This window comes from Phacochoerus africanus, chromosome 14 (genome assembly GCF_016906955.1).
Source record: "Phacochoerus africanus isolate WHEZ1 chromosome 14, ROS_Pafr_v1, whole genome shotgun sequence".
Lineage (NCBI taxonomy): Eukaryota > Metazoa > Chordata > Mammalia > Artiodactyla > Suidae > Phacochoerus > Phacochoerus africanus.
In genome coordinates, this window is record NC_062557.1 from 5,227,985 (window position 1) to 5,249,527 (window position 21,543).

The window sequence follows — 21,543 nt, forward strand, 5'->3', positions numbered from 1 at the left end:
TTTAACAAGCGGGGCTGGAGTTCCCATCATGGAGCAACAGAAACGAATCCGACTAGGAGCCATGAGGTTGCAGGTTCCATCCCTGGCCTCGCTCAGTGGGTTAAGGATCCGGCGTTGCCCTGAGCTGTGGGGTAGGTCACAGACGTGGAGCAGATCGTGCGTGGCTGTGGCTGTGGCTGTGGCTGGCAGCTACAGCTCCGATTCGCCCCCTAGCCTGGGAACCTCCATGTGCCATGGGTTCGGCCCTGGAAAAAAAAAAAAAAAACAAGCAGGGCCAACAGGGATGGCAGGGATGATTTCGCTCCGTGGGTCGGGGTGCTCCATGACCGGGGTGGGGGGCACAGTCTCTCTCTCTTTGCTTCTGCCTTTTCCCTTCCCGCCTCTTCCTCGCCCATATTTCTTCTCTTTCTTTCCCGTTTCCGTTCCTTCCCTTTGGCACTGTCTAAGCTTAGCTGTTATTGCACAGTCTGTGCTTGTTTCAATGCGTGGCAGCCCACGCTTTCCCTGGGCTCTGCCGTTCTTCCCTGTCCGTCATAGGGACCCGCAGTACACGTACTGCTCTCGTTTGGGTGAGCGGTCCCGCTCCCGGTTGGGTATCAGGGTGGGTGCCTTACACATGCGAGTTTCTTTCCTCTCCCAGAGAGGAGACACGAGTCCGTAAAAGCATCCAGGCCTTTGATTTTTGTCACTGTGAAGCAGTGTCCTTGGTTACCAAGGGGGGCGGGCGGCGGGGCAGCGAGTGCCCGTTGTCATCTCGAGGCGGAGTCAGGCTGCCCTTGAACTTTCCCCTTGCTCTTCAGGTGGACGGGGTCAGCTACCTCCTTCAGGAGATCTACGGGATTGAAAACAAGTACAACACGCAGGAGTCGAAGGCAAGTTCCCTCCCCAGTGCCGCGGGCCCTCCCGGGAGGCTCAGGGAGTCCTTCCCCGACACGGCGGGATCTAGGAATCAGTGGAATCCGTCTGACCCTAGTGGGTATTTCCCCTTCCTCCTCTCAGACGATTAGCCGCCTGTATGACCTTGGACATGAGAAAGTAGGCTGGTTTGGATCGGGTTTCCCGTCCCTCAGTGCATCCTCCCCCCACCTCCCCAGCCTTCTGGGCCCCTTCCATGCCAGGCGTCAGCAGGACCAGATTTGCGCCTCCAAGGATGCCTCGAGACAAGCACTTGTCAGAAGCAGTGAGACGGAGCCTGTGAACACGCTTGGCAGACTCCCCGCTTGCGTGAAGCCATGCGATGCTGTTTGTATTCTGAATCTCAGCTCTGCAGGCTGGCTCACAGAGAAGGCGTGGGACGAGAGGGTCTTTGGGTCCCCGGCTGAATCCCCGTCTGTCTCCCGGCAGGTGGCTGAGGATGAAGTGAGCGACAACAGCGCCGAGTGCGTGGTGTGCCTCTCCGACGTGCGGGACACCCTGATCCTGCCCTGCCGCCACCTCTGCCTGTGTAACACCTGCGCAGACACCCTGCGCTACCAGGCCAACAACTGCCCCATCTGCCGACTGCGTAAGCCCCGAGCCGCGCGGCGGGTGGCTGCCGGGTCCCCAAGGGACGGGCTCGGGGAGGTGGGCCCGTGGCTCCGCGCGGCTCTGGTCCACCCTCCCTCCTGCATCGCGCCGTCCTGATGGCCCGTTTCTTCCTCGCAGCCTTCCGGGCACTGCTGCAGATCCGAGCCATGAGGAAGAAGCTGGGCCCCTTGTCCCCAACCAGCTTTAACCCCATCATCTCCTCCCAGACATCTGACTCAGAAGAGCACTCAGTAAGGCGGGCTTTCTCCACCTGGGGTCCTTCCGTGGGGGCCTCGGCGGCACGGTTAAACCTCGGCGCCCGAGAGCTGGCCGCGGTCGCGTCGTATTAAAAGCACCCGATGGTTCAGTGGAAATTTGGGTGCTGATGGTTAGAACCTCCACTTCCCGCCCTGGGACTCTATCCAGTTAATAGTTACCATTTCTAGAGCCCTCTGCTTGCACTTCCGCTGTGTGTGTGCACGTGTGCCCACTGGAGGGGTGGGGGCCCGCTCTGGAACTCCCCCAGAGAGAAACAAGGGGGTGCCCGTTTGGGATTTAGACACAACTTACAGTTCGTATCTGGATCATCAGAGAAGGTCCCTGTTCTCCTTTATCCCATTTCACGGCTTCAGGAACTAGAAACCAAGCAGATGAAACAACGCACCTCGGCCTCCTGGTGTTAAGTGTTGGTGTTAAGAGTGAGGGCTCCGAGGTTCCCGTGTGGCGCAGTGGGTTAAGGTTCGGTGTTGCTGCCGCTGTTGTGCAGGTCACCGCTGCCGCTTTGGTTCGAATTCTGGCCGAGGAACTTTCCCAGCCAGGCCGTGCGTGCAGTCAAAAAAAAAAAAAAAAAAAGAGTAAAGCCTCCGAGTAGGTTTTGCCTTCTGGTTAACACAGTAGTGGAGAAGATTAATGACTAGTTATTCAGTAAATGGTGTTGGGATGTTTAGGTTGCTGTTTAGGGAGGAAATCAGTTCATTTAGCAGTTCACTCTTACCAGAGGGCAAATTCCAGGTGGAGTAACTAGTTAACTGTACTGAAAACACAGCAAACCAAAACATTAAAACCTAGAATAAATTATAGATGATTCTCTAGTGACTATGGATGGGAGAGGGTTCTCTAAGCTTGGAAACAATGGAGCACCACAAAAAGAGAACTGGTAGGTTTTACCACATAAAAATTATTTAACTTTTTGTGTGTGTGTGTCTCTTTAGGGCCACACCCACGGCATATGGACTTTCCCAGGCTAGGGGATTGAATTGGAGCTGCAGCTGCCAGCCTACACCGCAGCCACAGCAACACAGGATCTGAGCCATGTCTGTGACTTACGCCACAGCTCGTGGCAACGCCGGAGCCTTAACTCACTGAGCGAGGCCAGGGATGGAACCTGCGTCCTCCTGGATACTAGTCAGGTTCATTTCCACTGAGCCACAATGGGAACTCCTGAACTTTTTTGGGGGGCCAAATCCTGGGCGTGTGGCAGTTCCTAGGCCAGGGATGGAACCTGAGCCACAGCAGTGACAACACCAGATCCTTAACCTGCTGAACTCCAAAAGTTTATAAGAAGTTCCCATCGTGGCTCAGTGGTTAACGAACCTGACTATTAACCAGGAGGACACAGGTTTGAACCCTGGGCTTGCTCAGTGGGTTAAGGATCTGGCATTGCCATGAGCTGTGGTGTAGGTCGCAGACACAGCTCAGATCCCACATGGCTGTGGCTGTGGTGCAGGCCGGTGGCTACAACTCCAATTCAACCCCTTGCCTGGGAACCTTTATATGCCATGGGTGCAGCTCTCCAAAAACAAAAAAAAAAAAACAAGTTTTTAAAACATTAGATGTGTAAAAAGTGACCCATATTAAAAGGCAAACAACAAATCATTTAAAGAGAAAAAAAAGTATTCACATTTGCCTCAGAGGAAACGCTAGTATCTTTACCATAACTCAGTTGAATGAAAGAGCAGATAAATAGGCAAAGGATATATTAAAATTTCTCAGAAGAGGAAACATTGCTGGCTAAGAATCATTTTTTTAAGTCAACCACATTAAAAATCAACAACAGGAGTTCCCGTCGTGGCGCAGTGGTTAACGAATCTGACTAGGAACCATGAGGTTGCGGGTTCGATCCCTGGCCTTGCTCAGTGGGCCGACGATCCAGCGTTGCCGTGAGCTGCGGTGTAGGTCCCAGACATGGCTCGGATCTTGCGTTGCTGTGGCTGTGGTGTAGGCCGGCAGCTACAGCTCTGATTAAACCCCTAGCCTGGGAACCTCCATATGCTGTGGGAGTGGCCCTAGAAAAGACAAAAAAAAAAAAAATCAACAACACACAAATTAAAATGAGATACCATTTTTCACCTTTCAATTTTAAAAATTTCCTTTTTTGAAAATACCCCATGCTGGCCGAGAAGTAATTAAAATAAGTATTCTGTACTGCTTGTAGGAGTGTAGCTAGAAATATCACTGAAAAAAAACAAAAACAGAACAGCTGTATGTATCAAGAGCCTTAAAAACATTTGTATTTGGTGAAGTTCCCATCGTGGCTCAGCGGAAACGAATCTGACTAGCAGCTGTGAGGATGCATGTTCCATCCCTCGCCTCGCCCAGTGGGTTAAGGATCCAGCGTTGCCATGAGCTGTGGTGTAGGTCCCAGACGCGGCTCGGATCCCATGTTGCTGTGGCTGTGGTGTAGGCCAGCGGCTACAGCTCCAATTCGACCCCTAGCTTGGGAACCTCCATATGCCGAGGGTGCAGCCCTAGAAAAATCCAAAAAAAAAAAAAAATCATATTTGGTAATCTAAGGTCTCCAAATTTCTACCAAGAAAATGATCTGAAAAAAGAGAGATTTATGCACAATAAATGAACGGATGTTCACCAAAGTATCGTTTACCGTAGGAAATGGGTTCAGCTAGACACCAGCGCCCGCGAAAGAGTTGGGAAGTATATGGTGTTTATGAAAAGGGACACACGGGGAGGAAACGATGTCTGTTCGTGAAATAGGCTGGGTGTAGAGTTGATATTTACAGGTTGATCCTGACTGTGTAAACGGGACAGAGAAAACAATTGGAAGAAAATACACTGGCATGCTGACAAAAGTTAGCCCTGTGGCATATGACGGTTGATTTTTTTTTCTTCTTTCCACTTTTATGTATTTCCCAAATTTCCTGTAGTGAACTCGTCTTTCTATTATAATCAGAAAAATGCACATTAGGAGTTCCCACTGCGGCCCAAAGGGATTGGCAGCGTCTCTGCAGCCCCAGGACGCAGGTTCGATCCCCAGCCAGGCCCAGTGGGTTAAGGGATCCGGTGTTGCCGCGGCTGTGGTGTAGGTCACAACTGTGGCTCGGATCTGATCCCTGGCCCAGGAATTCCATATGCTGTGGGGGCACCAAAAAAGAACAAAGAAAAATGCACGTTATTAACAAATCTGTAAGCAGAGCCTAGGAGTATGTGGTTCTCTGATATTTTATCTTTCTTCTGCCTCTAGTACAGAAGCTGTTCTTGCCAGAACCCCCAGACTAGAGACAAAAGAAAGCATTTTCCCAGCGTAGTGGAAGAAACTTACTCACATCATGAAACAAAGCGTACGTAATTAATTGTGCAACCTGCCTCTGCTTCCCCTAGTCCTCAGAGAACATTCCACCAGGTTATGAAGTGGTGTCTCTCCTGGAGGCCCTCAATGGGCCCCTCGCCCCGTCCCCAGCGGGGCCCCCGCTCCACGTGCTTGGAGACGGCCACCTCTCAGGAATGCTGCCTTCCTACGGCAGTGACGGCCACCTGCCTCCCGTGCGGACGCTGTCCCCCCTCGACCGCCTGTCCGACTGCGGCAGCCAGGGACTCAAGCTCAAAAAGTCTCTCTCCAAGTGAGTGGCCGCCAGGCCAGCGCTCAGCCTCGGGGTCTTTGATGGGACACGCCCCGTCCGTCTGTCCCCTCCTGTCCCCTCCTCGATGCTGGCCCAGTCCCGGGTCCCAGGGCAGCATGGATGCTCCGGGCTGTTCTCAGAACTGCTCATTTTACTGAGGACCTGGGGGGAAGTCACCCCAGCCCCTCGGAGGGAAGATGGGAAGGGATGTGGGTGCTTGGGAGGGTCCAGCCCGAGGAGCCCCTCAGTGTTCTGACTCGGGGAGGGAGGGCGGGGGGAGGATGACATCAGTGGGGTCACCCAGGCCCCTGCAGAGCGTCACTGAGTCTGAAGAAAGCTTGTGACCTATATTTCTTAAGCGTTTAAATCCAGCGGGGCACACGTCATAGCGAGTTTCCACGACCGGGAAAAGGAGGCTGGTTTACAGATGAAAACATTTAAATACTGCGAATGTCAGTGGTTTTGGTTTTGGGTTGTTCCCGAATTCAGGCCCAAGTGTTTGAAGGAGCTAAAGGGAGAACCCAGCGTTCCTGATGCCCAGAAGGGGTCTCGGCCCCTCTGGCGCCTTTTCCCCTGTCCCTGCTCCTTCTGAAGATTCGGGTCCCTTTCAGTTCCCCTCCGGTCCCCTTCGCGCCGGGACATCTGCTCCCTGCAGTGCAGGCAAGCACCGTCCTTCAGGAGGCCGTTGGCTGCAGCCGCTTCTCCCTCCGGACTTGCAGGTCCATCTCCCAAAATTCTTCTGTGTTGCACGAAGAGGAAGACGAGCGTTCTTGCAGCGAATCGGAGACGCAGCTGTCCCAGCGGCTGTCAGCCCCGCATCTCGGGGAGGTGAGATGTGCCGGCCTGCTTTCTTCTCGGTTTTAGACTCTGTTTTCCTAGCTGCCCGCCAGCCTCTGGAGATCTGTCTGCTCTGGTTCATTCCTCGACACCTTTTGAACACTCAGTGAGACAGTAGCAGAGGTGTGGCCAGAACCCTTCTTTCAACAGGTGTGCAGAGCCTGGGTTTCTGAGCAAGCCCTGCCCCCTGTGCTGAGGACAGCAGCAGGGGGAGACGCCACAGTCCTCAACCTCGTGGTGCTTTTTATACCCTGGGCAGTTGGGGTGGGGCAGACACAAAAGACAGTGAGCACAGAGGTATCAGGTGCCGCGGGCGGTCAGAATGTCAGGCAAGGGAGTGTCAAGGTTGGAGGTGAGGATGCTCGATTTATTTTTTTTTTTTCTTTTTTGTCTTTTTTAGGGCTATACCCACAGCATATGGAAGTTCCCAGGCTAGGGGTCTAATCAGAGCTATAGCCACTGGCCTACACCAGAGCCACAGCCACGCCTGATCCAAGCCTCATTTGTGACCTACACCAGAGCTCACGGCAATGCCAGATCCTGAACCCATTGAGCAAGGCCGGGGATCGAACCCACAGCTTCTTGGTTCCTAGTCAGATTCGTTAACCACTGAGCCACGACGGAAACTCCCTTTTTTTTTTTTTTTTTTGATGCTCGCTTTAAAAAGTGGTCCAGGGAGTTCCCCTGTGGCTTAGCAGGTTGAGGGTCCATTGCTGTCAATCCTGTGGCGCAGGTTCCGTCCTTGGCCTGGGAAGTCCCACATGCCACAGGCATGGCCAGGACGAAGAAAACAAAAAGTGGTCCCTGGCCAGAGGAGGTGAGACGGACTGTGCAGATGTCTGGGGAGAGAGGGTTCTGGGCTCAGGCGCAGCAGGTGGAAAAGCTTGGGGAGGAGGGGGGGAGGCCAGTGGCCGAGTAGAAGATGGGACCCTCTCTCCTGTGCACCCTCACAGGCTTCGTTTGACTGAGGGCAGAGGTCTGTCACACCCACTTCCGGTAAGGGGTGGGCTGCATGCAGGGGGGCCTAGGAAGGGGAAAAGTGGTTCCAGTCCTGAGCAGCTCCTGGTCCGGTTGGAGACGGGACCCGTATACCAATACCACCCCCAGATCGGGCACATAAGGGTTAGAAAGTGTTTGTTGAATGAATGAAGGAAGGAAGGAATTTTAATTAGAGGAAATGAGTGCGTCCAAAACAGAGACACGGACGTGCGGCGGCCAAGACGGGGAGGATCAGATTCGGTGCAGGGAACCGGGAGAAGCGTGATGGGGGAGCAGCCTCTGAGCTGAATCTCAGAATGTCTTAGACGAGAAGAGACAGCAAGGAGTTCCCGTCTTGGCTCAGCAGAAACGAACCTGACTAGTACCCTTGAGGACGCAGGTTCGATCCCTGGCCTTGCTCAGTGGGTGAAGGATCCAGCGTGGCTGTGGCTGTGGTGCAGGCCAGCAGCTACAGCTCTGATTGGACCCCTAGCCTGGGAACCTCCATATGCCGAGGGTGTGACCGTAAAGAGAAAGCGAGAGAACAGGTGAAGCCTGGGGCAGGAAGGGGGCTCCGAGCAGGCCGGAGGTGCGTGGGAGCTTGGCTTCACAGGGGCCCCCCTGGCCAAGGTGTGCAGACTGGATCAGGCGGGAGACAGACTGAGCCAGGCACAACCCCAAGGGCCCAGGCAGGAGGGACGCCTGAGCTAAGATAAAAAAAGAATGTCGGGAGTTCTTTTGTGGCTCACTGTGTTAAGGCCCCAGTGTTGTCACTTGTCACTGCAGCGGCTCCGGTGGCTGCTGGGGCATGGGTTCAATCCCTGGCCCTGGAACGTCCACATGCCACAAGTACAGCCAAAAAATAATAAGAGAAGGCCTGGAAAGGACAGGCCGTGAAGAGAGAATCAACAGGGCTTTGCATCTGCCTGGGGCGGGATGAGGTTTCAAGCCCAGGTGACGGGTGGGGTGCCGAGCGGGCTGGGGGAGGTGGTTTTTGCCTTCCGTCCATCGAGCTGGAACTAACCCACCCGCCCAGTGGAGAGGCCCAGCAGGCAGTGGGGCCTCCGCTAGTTTTGTGTTCTTCTGCTTCAGAAAGAAAGCTGTTTGTAATCCTGGGGAAGCCTGGGGTGTTCCCGTGTGACAGCTGCTGGGTGACCTGTGTCACCTGAGCTGCGGTCTTTGTGTGGCCCCAGCAGATGCTGGGCCTCGGGCAGGATGTGCTGACTGAAGTTTGCACTCCCCTGGGAGACAGCCCCTCCGGGTCAGGGCCACAGAGCCTCGATGACAGAGGAGAAACCAGCGCGGTCTCTGCCTGTCACCCTCTGCTGTCCCTCCCAGGATCCCTGTCCCCTCCTCGCCCAGGCCCCTGGCCCTCACAGCTACCTTCCCTCCACCATGTTTGACCGGCGCCCCCTCCGGTTCCCCCCAGGAATGTGACGGCACCCCAGAAAGTGAGAACCTGACCATGTCATCGTCAGGCGCTGTCGACCAGTCGTCCTGCACAGGGACGCCTCTGTCGTCCACAATTTCCTCCCCAGAAGGTACAGGATGGGTTGGGAGCCTCTGTGTGTTCTTCCCCGTCAGCCGAGTCCATGGCGCTTCTCAGGTTTCCTCCAGGACGGACTTGGGGACAGAAAACTAATACCTAAGCAGCGTCACAAAATAGGCCCTGACTTGAGCAGAGAGGGGGCCTCGCTGTCTGGCAAGGAGAGGGGATCTTGTGCGGATCTTGCTGCAGAGTGAGGGGAGAAGCAGGTGTCTTACCCCCAGCCCTGCTATTGTGCCAGGAAAAAAATCCCCATCCCTGAGGTTGAGTTCTGAGCTCTAAGATGTAAAGGCACAAAATCTTGGAGAACCTGAAATCTAAACGTTCCGGGGGAGTTCCCTGGTGGCTCGGTGGGTTAAGGAGCCAGCACTGTCACTGCCGTAGCTCAGGTTCCATCCCTGATGCAGGAACCAAGCCACGTGCACAGCCAAGAAAATAATACAAATACAAGACAATAAAGCCTTGTGGGTGAGGGCAAGTTCGGGCGTGGGCCTCACTGCCTGGCTGCAGGGAGAGGCCGCCCCTCGGGCAGCTCACAGCAGCCACACCTGACCTCCGTCTCCTTCCTTCGACTGCTGCCTCCAAAGACCCAGCCAGCAGCAGTCTGGCCCAGTCGGTCATGTCCATGGTGTCCTCCCAGAGCCAGCACTCGCAGGTCAGCACCGACACCGTCTCCTCCATGTCCGGCTCCTACATCGCGCCTGGCACCGAAGAGGAGGGGGAGGCCCTGCCCTCCCCCCAGGCCGCCAGCCGGGCCCCCTCAGAAGAGGAAGAGGTAAGGGAGGGACGAAGGGCCGTCCCGGCCGCTCCGCTCTGAGCTCGCCTCCCAAGTAACTCGAGCCAGGGGCTGCCCGGCAGGGAGTGGGGGGGATCTGCAAAGCCCCCCGGTGCTCGGCAGGGGTGCCCGGAAAACAGGGTACCACAGAGTTGGATCAGAGGCTCCCTCAGATCTGATGTATTTGGCACCACTTCTGTCCCGAGGACTTGGTTGTGGTTTGCTGCCAGGCAAGCCGGGTAGGCGAGGCGGGTGGGAGAGCCATGGCACCCACGCCTTGATTTTTGTGGCTCTTCTGCAGGTGACCCCAGCAGCATCTCCAGACTACAACTTCGTGGGCCTGGCCGCCGAAGAGCAGGATGCAGAGGTAACGCCAGAGTGGCCCGTGGTGCCCCCTCCCCATTCGGACGGGCCTTCCGCAAGGGATGCACGTAGCACGGGGCTGTTCTGTGAGAAGCCTTCTAAGGGGGTGCCCTTGGATCGGTTAGAGGCAGGGTGCAGAGCGGGGGGCTGTCCCGTTCGCAGAGGGCTCGGGTCTCGGTGTAACAGGCTGGGGTGAGTTCCAGAGGGAGGTCTCCTAGGCCAGACCCTCGAGAGTGTGTCTGTCCTCCACTCACTCGGTGAGCACTGACCTGGGACAACTGGCTGACGGCTCCCCCCAGCACAGGGGACATAAAGACCTAGGGACAAGCTTCCTGCCTGCACCCCCACCGACTCTGCCCAGCCAAGAGCCGCCCGGCGGGGGAGACGGGGTTACAGGACAGTGGGGAGAGGGCGCTGACCAGCAGGAGGGGACACGTGTGGCAGGCCCCGCTCACAATGGGGGCCCCGGAGCTCTTTCTGGGGCCAGATGTTCTCAAAGGAATATCTGCAGAGGGTTTGGGATGCTGAGGATTCCCGCACGTGCTCACGGTTCGCTTTTCACTTGACAATGTGGACTTCCACCTCAGAGAGACAGTGTGAGCTAAGCCAGTGCCAAGGCTGCTCCCGACAGCCCGAGGGCCTGCCTGTCCCCTCCCTCAGACCCGGTCCTCCGAGGACCCTGCCTCACCAAGCAGAATCCGCCCGGCCCGGCCTCCGGGACGGGTGTAGATACCGAGGGGGGTTGGCTCTGTCCCTGGCCAGTCGCCTCACAGCACCTTCCTTCTGTCCCAGGGAAACGACCTTCTAGAAGAAGAGGACGGATCCCCGACTCAAGAAGATGGTAAAAGACCTGGCCTTTGCGCCCTTGTTATTGTTCTTTCCTGGCTGTTCTCTAAAGGGTGCAGACAGGGGCGCTGGTGTGACGGGGTGGCGCTGCCCAGTCGCGTGGCCTTTGGGGAAAGCTCGTCATCTTGAGGGCCGTCAAAGCGGGCAGGGGCTCCGAGGACCTCCATGGTCTTCCCAGCCCTTTGGGGGCCGGAGAGCCGAGGATGGCCGGAGGAGGAGGCTGCAGAAGACACACGGGGGCCCTGTTGGCGCGGAGCGGATGCTCAGGCGTCTTGGGCGGCTCCCGTCACCTTCCTTCCTGCCTCAGCGTCCCGGCTGCTGCTCGCGGAGCTGCTGGAGTGGCCCCGAAGCTTAGCGGCAGCAAACGCTTTCCTCCGCGTGGGAGGAAGGCCGGTCGGGCAGCAGGTTTGGTTTTGCTTTGAAGACAGCAGCAGAGGGCTCTTAGCAGCCAGCGGCTCGGTGGCGGCTCGGCTGGCAGCTCAGCACAGACGGGTGTTCTGTAGGCGGCTGGAATGACTCTCTTTACCGTCCTCCAGGCCTCGCTTATATCTTCATCGGAAGAGGTTTGTTTCTGGTGGGCCTCGGCAGGCGGAAGGTCCCGCAGAGAAGGGAGCAGGCGGGGCGGGGGCTGGGACTCCCACCGAGGAAGGGCGTGCAGGTGTCCCCGGGAGCACCCGCGCTTCCCTCCGCTGCCCCCAGCTGCCTCCGCAGAGGGGCCACCTCCAGAACAGACCTGGCTCCCAGCCGGGACGCAGATGTCATCCCAGCCGCTTGTGCTTCAGCGCTGGCCGTCGCTTGGGGACGGGCGGAGGTGTGCACACACACACTGGACCCCTTCGGGCCACTGGGGCTGCCACCCCGGCTGAGCCGCCGCCACCCTGTCACGTGCCAGGCGAGACCCGAGCTGGGTGAGGCCCCGCCTCCCCTCGGCTGCTGTCTGATGTCTTCCGTGCTCAGGGCTCCCGAGTTCCCCTCAGGGATCGTCGCCCCCACCCCGTCGAATATTTGCTGCCGACAAGTGCAGGGTCGCGAGCGGTTTCCAGCCGATGTTCCATGGCCCACGCGGCGGATGGATGTCTGTTCCTCGCCCTTTCACTGAGAGAAAGAAGGGGGAGGCCTTGAAAAATAACACCTAAAACTGTCCCCTTCCCTCTGACACAACTGTAGGGGTCTGGTCAGTCCCTTAAAACATACTCAAAATAACTAAGTCTCATCAGAAAATAAATCAGGAGTTCCCATCGTGGCGCAGCAGAAATGAATCCGACTAGGAACCATGAGGTTGGGGGTTCGATCCCTGGCCTTGCTCAGTGGGTTAAGGATCCGGTGTTGCCTTGAGCTGTGGTGCAGGTCGCAGACGTGGCTTGGATCTGGCGTGGCTGTGGTATAGGCCAGCAGCTGCAGCTCCAATTAGACCCCTAGCCTGGGAACCTCCATATGCCTCGGGTGCGGTCCTAAAAAAGGACAAAAAGGGCCAAAAAAGAAAATAAATCATAGGAGTTCCTGTCATGGCTCAGTGGTTAACGAATCCAACTAGGAACCATGAAGTTGCAGGTTCGATCCCTGGCCTCTCTCAGTGGGTTAAGGATCCAGTGTTGCCATGAGCTGTGGTGTAGGTCGCAGACAGGGCTTGGATCCTGAGTTGCTGTGACTCTGGCGAAGGCCGGTGGCTCCAGCTCCGATTAGACCTCTAGCCTGGGAACCTCCATATGCTGCGGGTGTGGCCCTAGAAAAGACACAAAAAAAGAAAAAAATCATAATTTTGTGAACGATGTGATCTTTGATTTGATATGCAAAATTATGGAGAGTTCCCTGGTGGCCTAGTGGTTAAGGATCCAGCGTGGTCACTGCTGTGGCACAGGTTCAAGCCCTGGCCCCGGAACCTCTGCATGCGGAAGGTGTGGCCAAAAGAAAATTATGGGAAGTTCCCGCTGTGGCTCAGCCATATGAACCCAACTAGTATCCATGAGGATTCGGGTTGGATCCCTGGCCTCAGTCAGTGGGTTAACGATCTACTGCTGCCGTAAGCTGTGGTGTAAGTCACAGATGAGGCTCGGATCGCGCATTGCTGTGGCTGTGGCCTAGGTCAGCAACTGCAGCTCCTATTGGACCCCTAGCCTGGGAACCTCCATATGCCACGGGCGTGGCCCTAAGAAAACACAAAATCATGGAACTGAGGAGCTTCGGTTGCTGTTCTAGGTGTTAATCATTCCACAGAGCTTCGTAGTCATATGCCACACCCATGCGTGGACACCGCAAGGCCAGGGCCACGTCCCTGTGGCTCTCCTAGCTCTTCCCAGCCCAGCATGGCTCTGCTCTGCAGCCCACAGCCCTCCCCAGGGGTCTGGCCTCCCAGGAACAAAGGCTGGAAAGTCGAGGGGAAAGCCGAGCAGGCGGTGCGAGGACACGAACACACCCACGCAGCTGGACTCCTCTCTCCTCCACTCTTTACCCACTTAATGGTTGTCTTTCTTTTAGCATATGATTTGATTTTTTGGGTTTTTTTTTTTTTTTTTGTCTCCATCCTTAAGATTTTAATTTTAAGGACAGCAAAGCAGAGACCCATACGGCCAGGCCTCTCTAACTGCGTTAACTCCGTTACAGGCCAGAGGACGTGCGCGTTTCTAGGTACGGAGTGTGACAATAACAATGACTTTGGCGTCGCCAGCGTGAAAGCACTGGACAATGAGCGGTGCTCTGAGGCCTGCTTACCCGGTGAGTGGCAGTCTGCTGAACATGAACTTGGTGGGAGACGCTCCCCTGCTCGCACCCCTGCTCGCACCCGGAGGCACCCATCTCCTGCCCTGCCGCTGCTGCAAGAAGGCATGGTGTGTGCTAAGATGCTGGAAGCCAGCTGCTGAGAGGAAGCGAGGCTGCCTCAGGCGAGGCCTGGAGCAAGGCGCTCTGAGCTCCGAGCCGGACTGTGGGCACAGGAAGGAAGGAGCAAAACCCCCTCTCCAGACGCTTCCACCTTGGCCTGACCGTGCCCCCCTCCATCACGATCCTGCAGATCCCATGGCAGGGGGGCCCCGTCTTGTTTCCATCAACAGGGAGTTTGAGGGAGCTCCCTGGTGGCCAGCGGCTGAGGATCCAGCATCGTCATGGCTGTGGCTCTGGTTGCTGCCATGGCTTGGGGTTAATCCCTGCTGGCCCTGGAACTTCCACATGCCTTGGGCACACCAGAAAAAAAAAAAAAAAAAATTTCAGGGACGTCGAGGCAGGCACCATGTCACTGAGAAGGTCTCGCAAAGATTGCCTGAGCCCTTGAGAAGGGAACCTGCAGCTCCTCAGAGGAACAGGCTGAGTTAGACTCTGAGAGGTGTCTGCCAGCCAGCATTTCATAGCCAACGTGTCCCTCGAGCTCTGGGTTTCCACCAGTCGCATTATACCCACTAGATCTGGGTCCCAAAGGAGAGCCCAGGGGATGAGGGTGACTCCTCTCCGGAGCCCCAACTTTAAATGTGACCCAGGGAGTTCCCGTCGTGGCTTAGCAGTAATGAACCCGACTAGTATCCTTGAGGATGCAGGTTCCATCCCTGGCCTCGCTTAGTCGGTTAAGGATCTGGCGTTGCCGTGAGCATCTGTGTAGGTCACAGAAGCAGCTCAGATCTGGCGTGGCTGTGGCTGTGGTGTAGGCCAGCAGCTGTAGCCCTGACTTGACCCCTAGCCTGGGAACCTCCATATGCTGAGGGTGTGGCCCTAAAAAGAAAAATATATGTGACCCTGGCCGTCAGTGCCCCCCCCTTATTCCTTCTCACAACACTGGACAGAATCTAGGACGAGTCCCTGTGAAGGAGCCTGTCACTCACACTCCCGCGGTGCCACCTGCTGCCCGGTGGACTAGGTCCATATCCCACCCCTCCCCCCCACCCCCAGGTTCACAGCAGAGATTGCCTTCACGTTGTGTTGCTTGTAACCCCTCGAATATGCCCTGAAATGAAGACCTCCTTCAGCCCTGAGCAGCCAGGTCTCATCATGGGTCCAGTGCTTTACTCGCTCGCGACGTGGCTCCAGGCGCCCGAGGGCCACAGCCACTCTCCATCTGCCTGGGAAAGAGCCGGGTCCTCACAGCCCTGGCCCCAGGCGGGCTGTGGGCAGGGAAGCCGTTGTTCCCAGAGATGCTTGCCCCGAGCCTTCCCAAGGGCTCCGGTCCTTCCCCGGGTGGCCTTGATCCGGCCAGGTCCGGGCTGGAGCCCCCGGGGTCCAGGGTCCCCTTCACTCCCTGCCCTCCCACTCCGTACCTCGCTTCTGTCTGTCCATCTGTTCCTCATGTCCTTTTGCCGAATGTAAGTCTGTCTGTCTGGTTTGTTTCTTTTTACACTCATTTGTGTTCTCCGGACTTTGTGTGAAAGAAAGTTCATGTTCACTCCGTGCCAACACTGTCCTGGCGGAGCGTCCTGGCCCCGAGCTCACTGGGCGTGCGCACATCTTGCTGACGGCTCCGTTCCTAGCTGGCGAGGGCCTGTGTTCAGCAGCTGAGACGTTTCCAAGGAAAAAAAACATTTGTGAGACTAGATTAATCCCTGTTCTGCAGAAACGGGGATGCTTCTGTGGCAGAGGTTACAGGAAGGGCCACTAGTTGGGGAAGATGACATCTCTGCCCTTGCTCCGTGCTGGGTCTGCAGCAACTATACCAGCCATCCTGTCACTGGGCTTCGAGAGAGAAATCTAGGGAGTTCCCATTGTGGCTCAGCGGGTTAAGAACCTAGCGAGAGTCCATGAGGATACAGGTTCGATCCCTGGCCTTGCCCAGTGAGTTAAGGATCCAGGATTGCAGCAAGCAGTGGCATAGGTCACAGATGTCATCGCCGTGGCTGCGACGTAGCCTGGCAGCTGCAGCTCCAGTTCAGCCCCCAGCCTGGGAACTTCTGGATGCCACAGGTGCAGCCCTAAAAAGAAATAGGGAGAGAGACAGACAGAGATCTAGGTTCCTCCCCACCCCAGGGCTCCCCCACCCACCCCCATGTTTTGGCAGAGGGAGCAGCTGGAAATTGTTTTAGCCAACCATGCTGGTGGCAGCTCTGCTTCCTCCTCTTCCTGATTCCCCCCAGCCAACCTGCTCATTGGTGTTGATGCTGCTCTGGGGTTGCGGGAAGGCAGTGAGACCGGGAAGGAAGCCGGGACCCCTGGGGTTCAAGGTGATCTGGGGAGCCAGCCATGCCGAGATTAAGCTGGGTTCACAGATCAGGCCGGACATAAAACCAGATGCCTGTGGTGATGGCCGGGAGGGGGACTCGGGTGCCAGTGCTTGAGGCGTGTCCCTTGTAGCCTCACCCAGGGGTCTCAAGGGCGCTTGCAGCAGAGAGAGGCCCACGTGCTGTCCTGGTGAAGTGTTTCTCAGCTTCTGCTGTTAGCATCCCCCCGGTAGCACAAGGCTGGGGCTCTGGAAGCATCTCTCGGGTTGATGGCAGGAGTGTCCACTTGAGTGAGCCCCGGGGAATAAATAGGCCCATCATGCTCAGCTCTGGGTTCCGCTCCACCCGATGATGTGCCGCCGGCTGGGGTGGCCATCCCACGGCTCCTTCCCTCTCCAAGTGGATGCCACTCCCCTCAGGGGCCCAGGGAGCACCCTGTGGTCCACCCTCCCTGAGCCCACACATGCTCTGCCAGGAGCCCCACCTGGTGGCAAGGACCGCTCAGTCCCCACCCTTGCCGCGCTCCTCACCCTGTGGGACCGATGCCAAGAGCACCTGCGTCATTCCAGCCCCTCTTCCCCTGAGAAGTTTCTGGGTCTTGGACTTCCCACTGTGGCTCAGCGGGTTAAGAGCCCGACTAGTATCCATAAGGACACGGGTTCAGTCCCTGGCCCCACTCAGTGGGTTGAGGATCCGGCGTTGCCGTGAGCCATGGTATAGGTCACAGGCCCAGCTCAGATCCAACACTGCCATAGCTGTGGTGTAGACCAGCAGCTGCAGCTCTAACTCGACCCCTAGCCTGGGCACTTCCATGTGCCATGTGTGCGGCCCTACAAAGAAAAGGGCGGGGGGGAGCTTCTGGGTCTTGGCCCCAAGACCAAGGTGGCCAGTGGTCTGTTCTGAGCTTGTCCTGAAAGGGTCTCAGAGGGAGGAGCTCTGGGCCGCCGCGGGGCAGGCGGTGAGCAGATTAGAACTGTGAGGCTGTGTCCCGGAGACGTGATTCCACAGAGTCTGCTGGATGCCACACAGGTGGCAGCATGGTGGTCGGGGGACCAGTGCCAGTTCCGTGAACAAGCTCTGGGGAGTGTGGTGGTGAGCAGCAGAGACCGTTTGAGTTTGGGAGTGGAAATACAAACGTGGTTTTAAATGGCTGCGCTGGGCAGGAGTGGGCAGAGCCAGTGAAATCTAGAGGTATTCATGGAGACCCAAGATGACCAACAACGAAGACGCCATTAGGAAGGGCTATGGTTTGCAGACAGTAAGGAAAAATCCGAATTAACTTTGTCTTTCCCCCGCTCTCAGGCAGGGGAGTGTCACAGCCCTCCGTGTATGATCTGTGTGTGATCGGGGCTGGGGAGAGGCAGGCGGGGGTGCACCGAACCTCCCTGGATGCGCTCCCCAAAGCTGCCCCTAGAGGTCCTTTCTCGCTCCCATTTCTCAGTCCGCAGAAGAACTGAGCAAGAGGCACCCTGGCCACCTCCCGGGAAGGACGTTGCATCTCCAGGCTCCCTTTCTGGCTGAGAGCTGGACAGGACGGGAGCTCTCGCTCTCGAGGCCCCCTGCACTTTCCAGGCTTCCCTTCTGCATCCAGGCTCCGCCCTCTGGCCCGGGCCAGCGGAACAGCAGCAGGGTTTTGCCAAGGGCCCGGCAGGGGCCTTTGTGGAGGGGAGGGCACCACACGGTGTATCGAGAAGCCAGAGCGAACAGAGACTGCAGATCTGAGTCTTGACGCTGTTTGTGAAGGAGCCAGTCTTCAGCCCTGGCTCGGCATCTGGAACATTGGCCTCTGCAGCCAGGGCTCTCGAGCCTTCAGAGCCAGGCGGCCTGGCAGCTGGCGTTTCACAGCCGGTGGCAGCGTGATGGTGGGGTGTTCTGACTTTTGCCTGCATGTGTGTCTTCTCTCTTGTTTACCATCTGCTTCTGGTCTTTCCTACCGAGCAGCCACAGTTCCTGAGTCCTCCCCCCTAAACATTGAGGAATAGGTGTGAGATCTAGCAAATTACAGCCATAAACAAACAGCTCACCTTATTTGGTGGCTCCTAACTTAAAGACCAGTCTTGCCTGCTCCTCATCCTGTCACCTTTCGAGCCCGCCTCCCTTAGAGGGGAAGACACTGTTGACCTATGTCCCGACTCCGGGACCCCAGAGAATAGAGGTCCCCACATGCCATGCGGCTGTGAGAGGTACCTGAGAGCTTCCTGTTCCACTCGCCCCCTTCCCCGGGGGTCCACCTCCACAGACTACTATTAGGATGGATTATCCCACCAGGACAGTTATGGGAAATAAGCAGTTTATACCCACTTAATCCTAGTGTTTCTGCCATTAAAGGGTTGCGTGTCTTGGGCCGCCCTAACCTGAGGCTGACCCCAGACATTTGAGAGTGGCCTCCCTTGAAGGTGACCGCAGTGAGCCCCAGGCCTGTCCCCCAGGGTTGGAGGGCTCCAGCCTTAGATCACGCCCTCCGATGGGCCAGATGCTGCTCTCAGCTCCTCCCAGGAGGTGGTGTGATGGGGGGGGGGTCCGAGGAGTCAGCACTTTGCAGGCAGCGTGAAAAGTGGGGTGGTGTGCAGGCTGCGGGGAGCACTTTGGAGCACGCTGGACCCCATCCGGGTGGGGGGGCCTTATGATGACAGGTGCTAGGAGACACGGCTCAGAGGTGCTCTGGCCAGAGGCCAAAGGCTTTCCCCACCCCCAGGGGTCAGGGCTCCATCCTGTCTCCTCAGGAGGAGCTTCTCACTGCACTGCACAGAATGAATGGGATGGAGCCATCGGGGGGCTGGGGGGGACAACTGTGTGGAGACTCAGTGGGGAGATGATGTGGCCGGAAGAAGCCGGGGGTGGGAGGAGGGGCAGCTCTTGTCAAGCGCCCTGCTCAGCGCTCTGTGTTACCTGGCTTAGTCCAGGAAAACCGGGGCTCCAAGTGCAGTGACCTGCCGGGATCATAAGTCCGGACGTTACAAACTGGGGGCGTTCCCCGGCTTTCTGACTGCAGATGCAGGCATGACTAAGTGGTGGACAGGCAGGAGGTCGTGATGGGGTTGGATACAGAGCACAAAGGAGAGAGAGGCACCCAGAGCGGGTTACCAGCGAGGGTGGCCGCTGCTTCTCGTGCACGAGCCTCAGGATTTGGGGGAGGATGTTGTTTAGTGGGTGGGACCCCAAAGCTCCAGGGCAGGTGTCTTCTGGGGTTGGTGGCAAACCTCAGTGGGCTGTTCGGGTGCAGAAAGAAAAGAGCCATCACACTGCCCCCCCCACCCTGTGCCATTCAGTCCCTGGCGTCTTGCTGGGCAGCTGATCACTTCCTGGCCCACCTTGCCCCCTGCCTCCCCGCAGTAAACACTAACTCTGAGCCCAAGTGAACACGCGTCTCCTTCTCTTCCACTTCCTCCTGCCCTCAAGAAAATCTCAGCTAGACCAGTTTCTTTTCCTTGTCCACCGTAACACACTGGCAAACTTCAAAACCAGATAAAGATACACAAGTGGTCCCTGGGGCAAGCTCCCCGAACAAGGGCCATCCTGCCTGTCCATCAGTGGGCACAAGGGCCATGGCTGCCCCCAGGCCGGCGGGCACCCCTCGGCTCCTCTCGCGTGCTGTGGCTTGCGCCTCATGGGGGTTCCAGGGAACACGCCTCCCGCCTGCTTTCCTGCAGACTTCTGGGCTGCCCTGCCGGAGACGCCACCCAGGGAGCCGAGGGGCCGGCTGCAGTAACCTCTCCTTCCTCTCCTCAGGTGCCTGGCAGGCTGATGACAACGTGGTCAGTCGTCGGAACACACCGCGCCGGCGCCTGTCGTCTGGCAGCCTGGAGGACCCCGAGAGCAGGCCCTGCGTGTGGGGCCCTCTGGCCGTCTGAGAGCCCCAGCCCCGCACAGGGCTCCCCCACAGTCCTCGCTGCACCGCTGACCTCCTGGGCCTCCTCGGCAAGACGCACGGGGACGTTATAGACCCACAGGAAAGCTGGGCCCTGAGGGCACCTGCTCCTTCTCCCAGCTTCATCTTCTTCCCTGACCGTGACTCTTCCCCGCTCAGAAGGGACCAGAAGCCTCCTTCCTCCTTGCGGGCTAAAGACCCTCAACAAGCGGCAGCCCAAGAGAGCCTCTGCAGACTGACTCTGGAATGTTCCCACCGCACCTTGATCTTCAGGAGGAGCCGAGGTGCGCGGACTGGTTGTTTCCTGTGCATCCTCACCGGGCAGACCAAGAAGGCTCGGAGTTTGGGGGCTTCATTACAAACATCCATCCGGTATTTTCTGATCTCGGGGACATCATGACCAATCTGAGACCTCCAGCTTGGGGCGGGGTGGGGGCTTGATTCCTGGGAGAAGGGAAAGCCGTATTGCACTGTAAGCGGCATTTCTCTCGAAAAGCATTAGGAGCGCCTTTCTCAAGGACAAGAAACAGGAGCAACCCCCCCAGAGGGTGGTGGGGAAAACAGCTCTTGCCTCTAGTGGCAGAGCCTGTGCCTCATGGGTCCGCCTGCTTAGGAAGGAGGCCTTGACCCTGCGAATCCCCCAGTTAAATGATGACCTTCCAGAGGTGCGCTCATGAGGGCCAGGGGCTCCATCCTAAGGTGACATTGCAGCAACACTTTTTGACCCCTCTGTGTGCCAGGCACATGTTAGGAGCTGTCACATCTTACATTTCATGGCTCCCGCCCTGTCACCCTGTCGGGTGGTATTCTTACCCCTGCTGTCTCCATCCCCACCCCGTTTTCTTAAAAAGTTGAGGAAATAGGCTGAGAGAAGGGCGGACTGGTGATTGTCATCTGGTGCCCAGGAGCCCAAAGGAAGCTGGGGTCAGCGGTGGCCTGGGAACCTCCCCACCCCACCTGTCTTCCTCCCCTGCCCTCTGGATCTGCTGAGCCTAACAGGGTCGGGGGGCCGGGGGTGGGCGGGTACTGCCTTCCATAGGCTCATTAGAGATTTAGAGATGGGGTCATTCAAATCACGGGCCCACCCCTCCTCGGCCCAGTGTAGGGCAGGTAAACAGCCCGAAACGGGAAATAACAGGCCAGAAGCTGCGGGGTGTCATCCTCTCCCAACACGGGTGTCGTCAGTGGATCCCTCACAGCTCTCGACTAGACACGGTGTCTGCCGGCCTTTGGAAGGGGCGATGGTTTCACGCCAGGAGGGGAAGCCAAGTTGGATCCCAGAGTTTGTGAGGCTGAGCCCCAGGCCGTCTTAGTAGCTGGACTTGACGCCCTAGCAGAGCTTCCCAGGGTCCTTTCCAAGGCCTCAGAGAGAGCCCAGTGCCTGGCGGTCCTCCCGTGTGGCTTCTCTGCACCACCAGGCCGGCAGTGATCCTTTGGCTGCCTTGTGGCTTGCGGTTCACGTCCTGCCCTGAGGGGTGGCGAGGCCTGTTGTCCTGACAGACACTACATGAGCCAAGCTTCTGTCCTGAGTTCCCGTGTCCACCCTTTCTGAAGTCCTGCAGTGGACTCTGCTGTTTCAGACCGCACTTTGTGTCTTTAGGTCTTTTTTTTTTTTTTTTTTTTTTTTTTTTTTTTTTTTTTTTGCTGCACCCATAGCACGCAGACGTTCCCGGCCCAAGGATCAAACCCATGCCACAGCAGTGACAATGCCGTGATCCTTGACCCACTAGGCCACCAGGGAACTCCTCGATGTCCTTTCCTTCCCAGATTGTTCCAGCCCCTTCCGTATTTAAGATTTGAGCAATAACCCTACTTCCTGATTTCCTTGAAGGCTGAGC

At 57.2% G+C, this 21,543-nt stretch overlaps 1 protein-coding gene across 22 annotated transcripts in view; it reads left to right on the forward strand.

Moving 5' to 3' along the window:
• Nucleotides 1–21,336, forward strand: part of RNF157 (ring finger protein 157) — a 78,507-nt gene extending 57,171 nt beyond the window's left edge. For 8 of the 22 annotated variants that reach the window (XM_047756671.1, XM_047756683.1, XM_047756689.1 and 5 more), the window contains 11 exons: nucleotides 801–872; nucleotides 1,345–1,504; nucleotides 1,645–1,757; nucleotides 5,122–5,360; nucleotides 6,080–6,188; nucleotides 8,605–8,716; nucleotides 9,309–9,496; nucleotides 9,798–9,863; nucleotides 10,652–10,700; nucleotides 11,242–11,268; nucleotides 13,307–14,216. In XM_047756671.1, the coding sequence (XP_047612627.1) occupies nucleotides 801–872; nucleotides 1,345–1,504; nucleotides 1,645–1,757; nucleotides 5,122–5,360; nucleotides 6,080–6,188; nucleotides 8,605–8,716; nucleotides 9,309–9,496; nucleotides 9,798–9,863; nucleotides 10,652–10,700; nucleotides 11,242–11,268; nucleotides 13,307–13,563 (1,392 nt within the window). In that variant the 3' untranslated portion in view covers nucleotides 13,564–14,216. The other 14 variants (XM_047756674.1, XM_047756686.1, XM_047756673.1 and 11 more) reach the window with 12 other exon arrangements.
• Nucleotides 21,337–21,543: the final 207 nt, after the last annotated feature.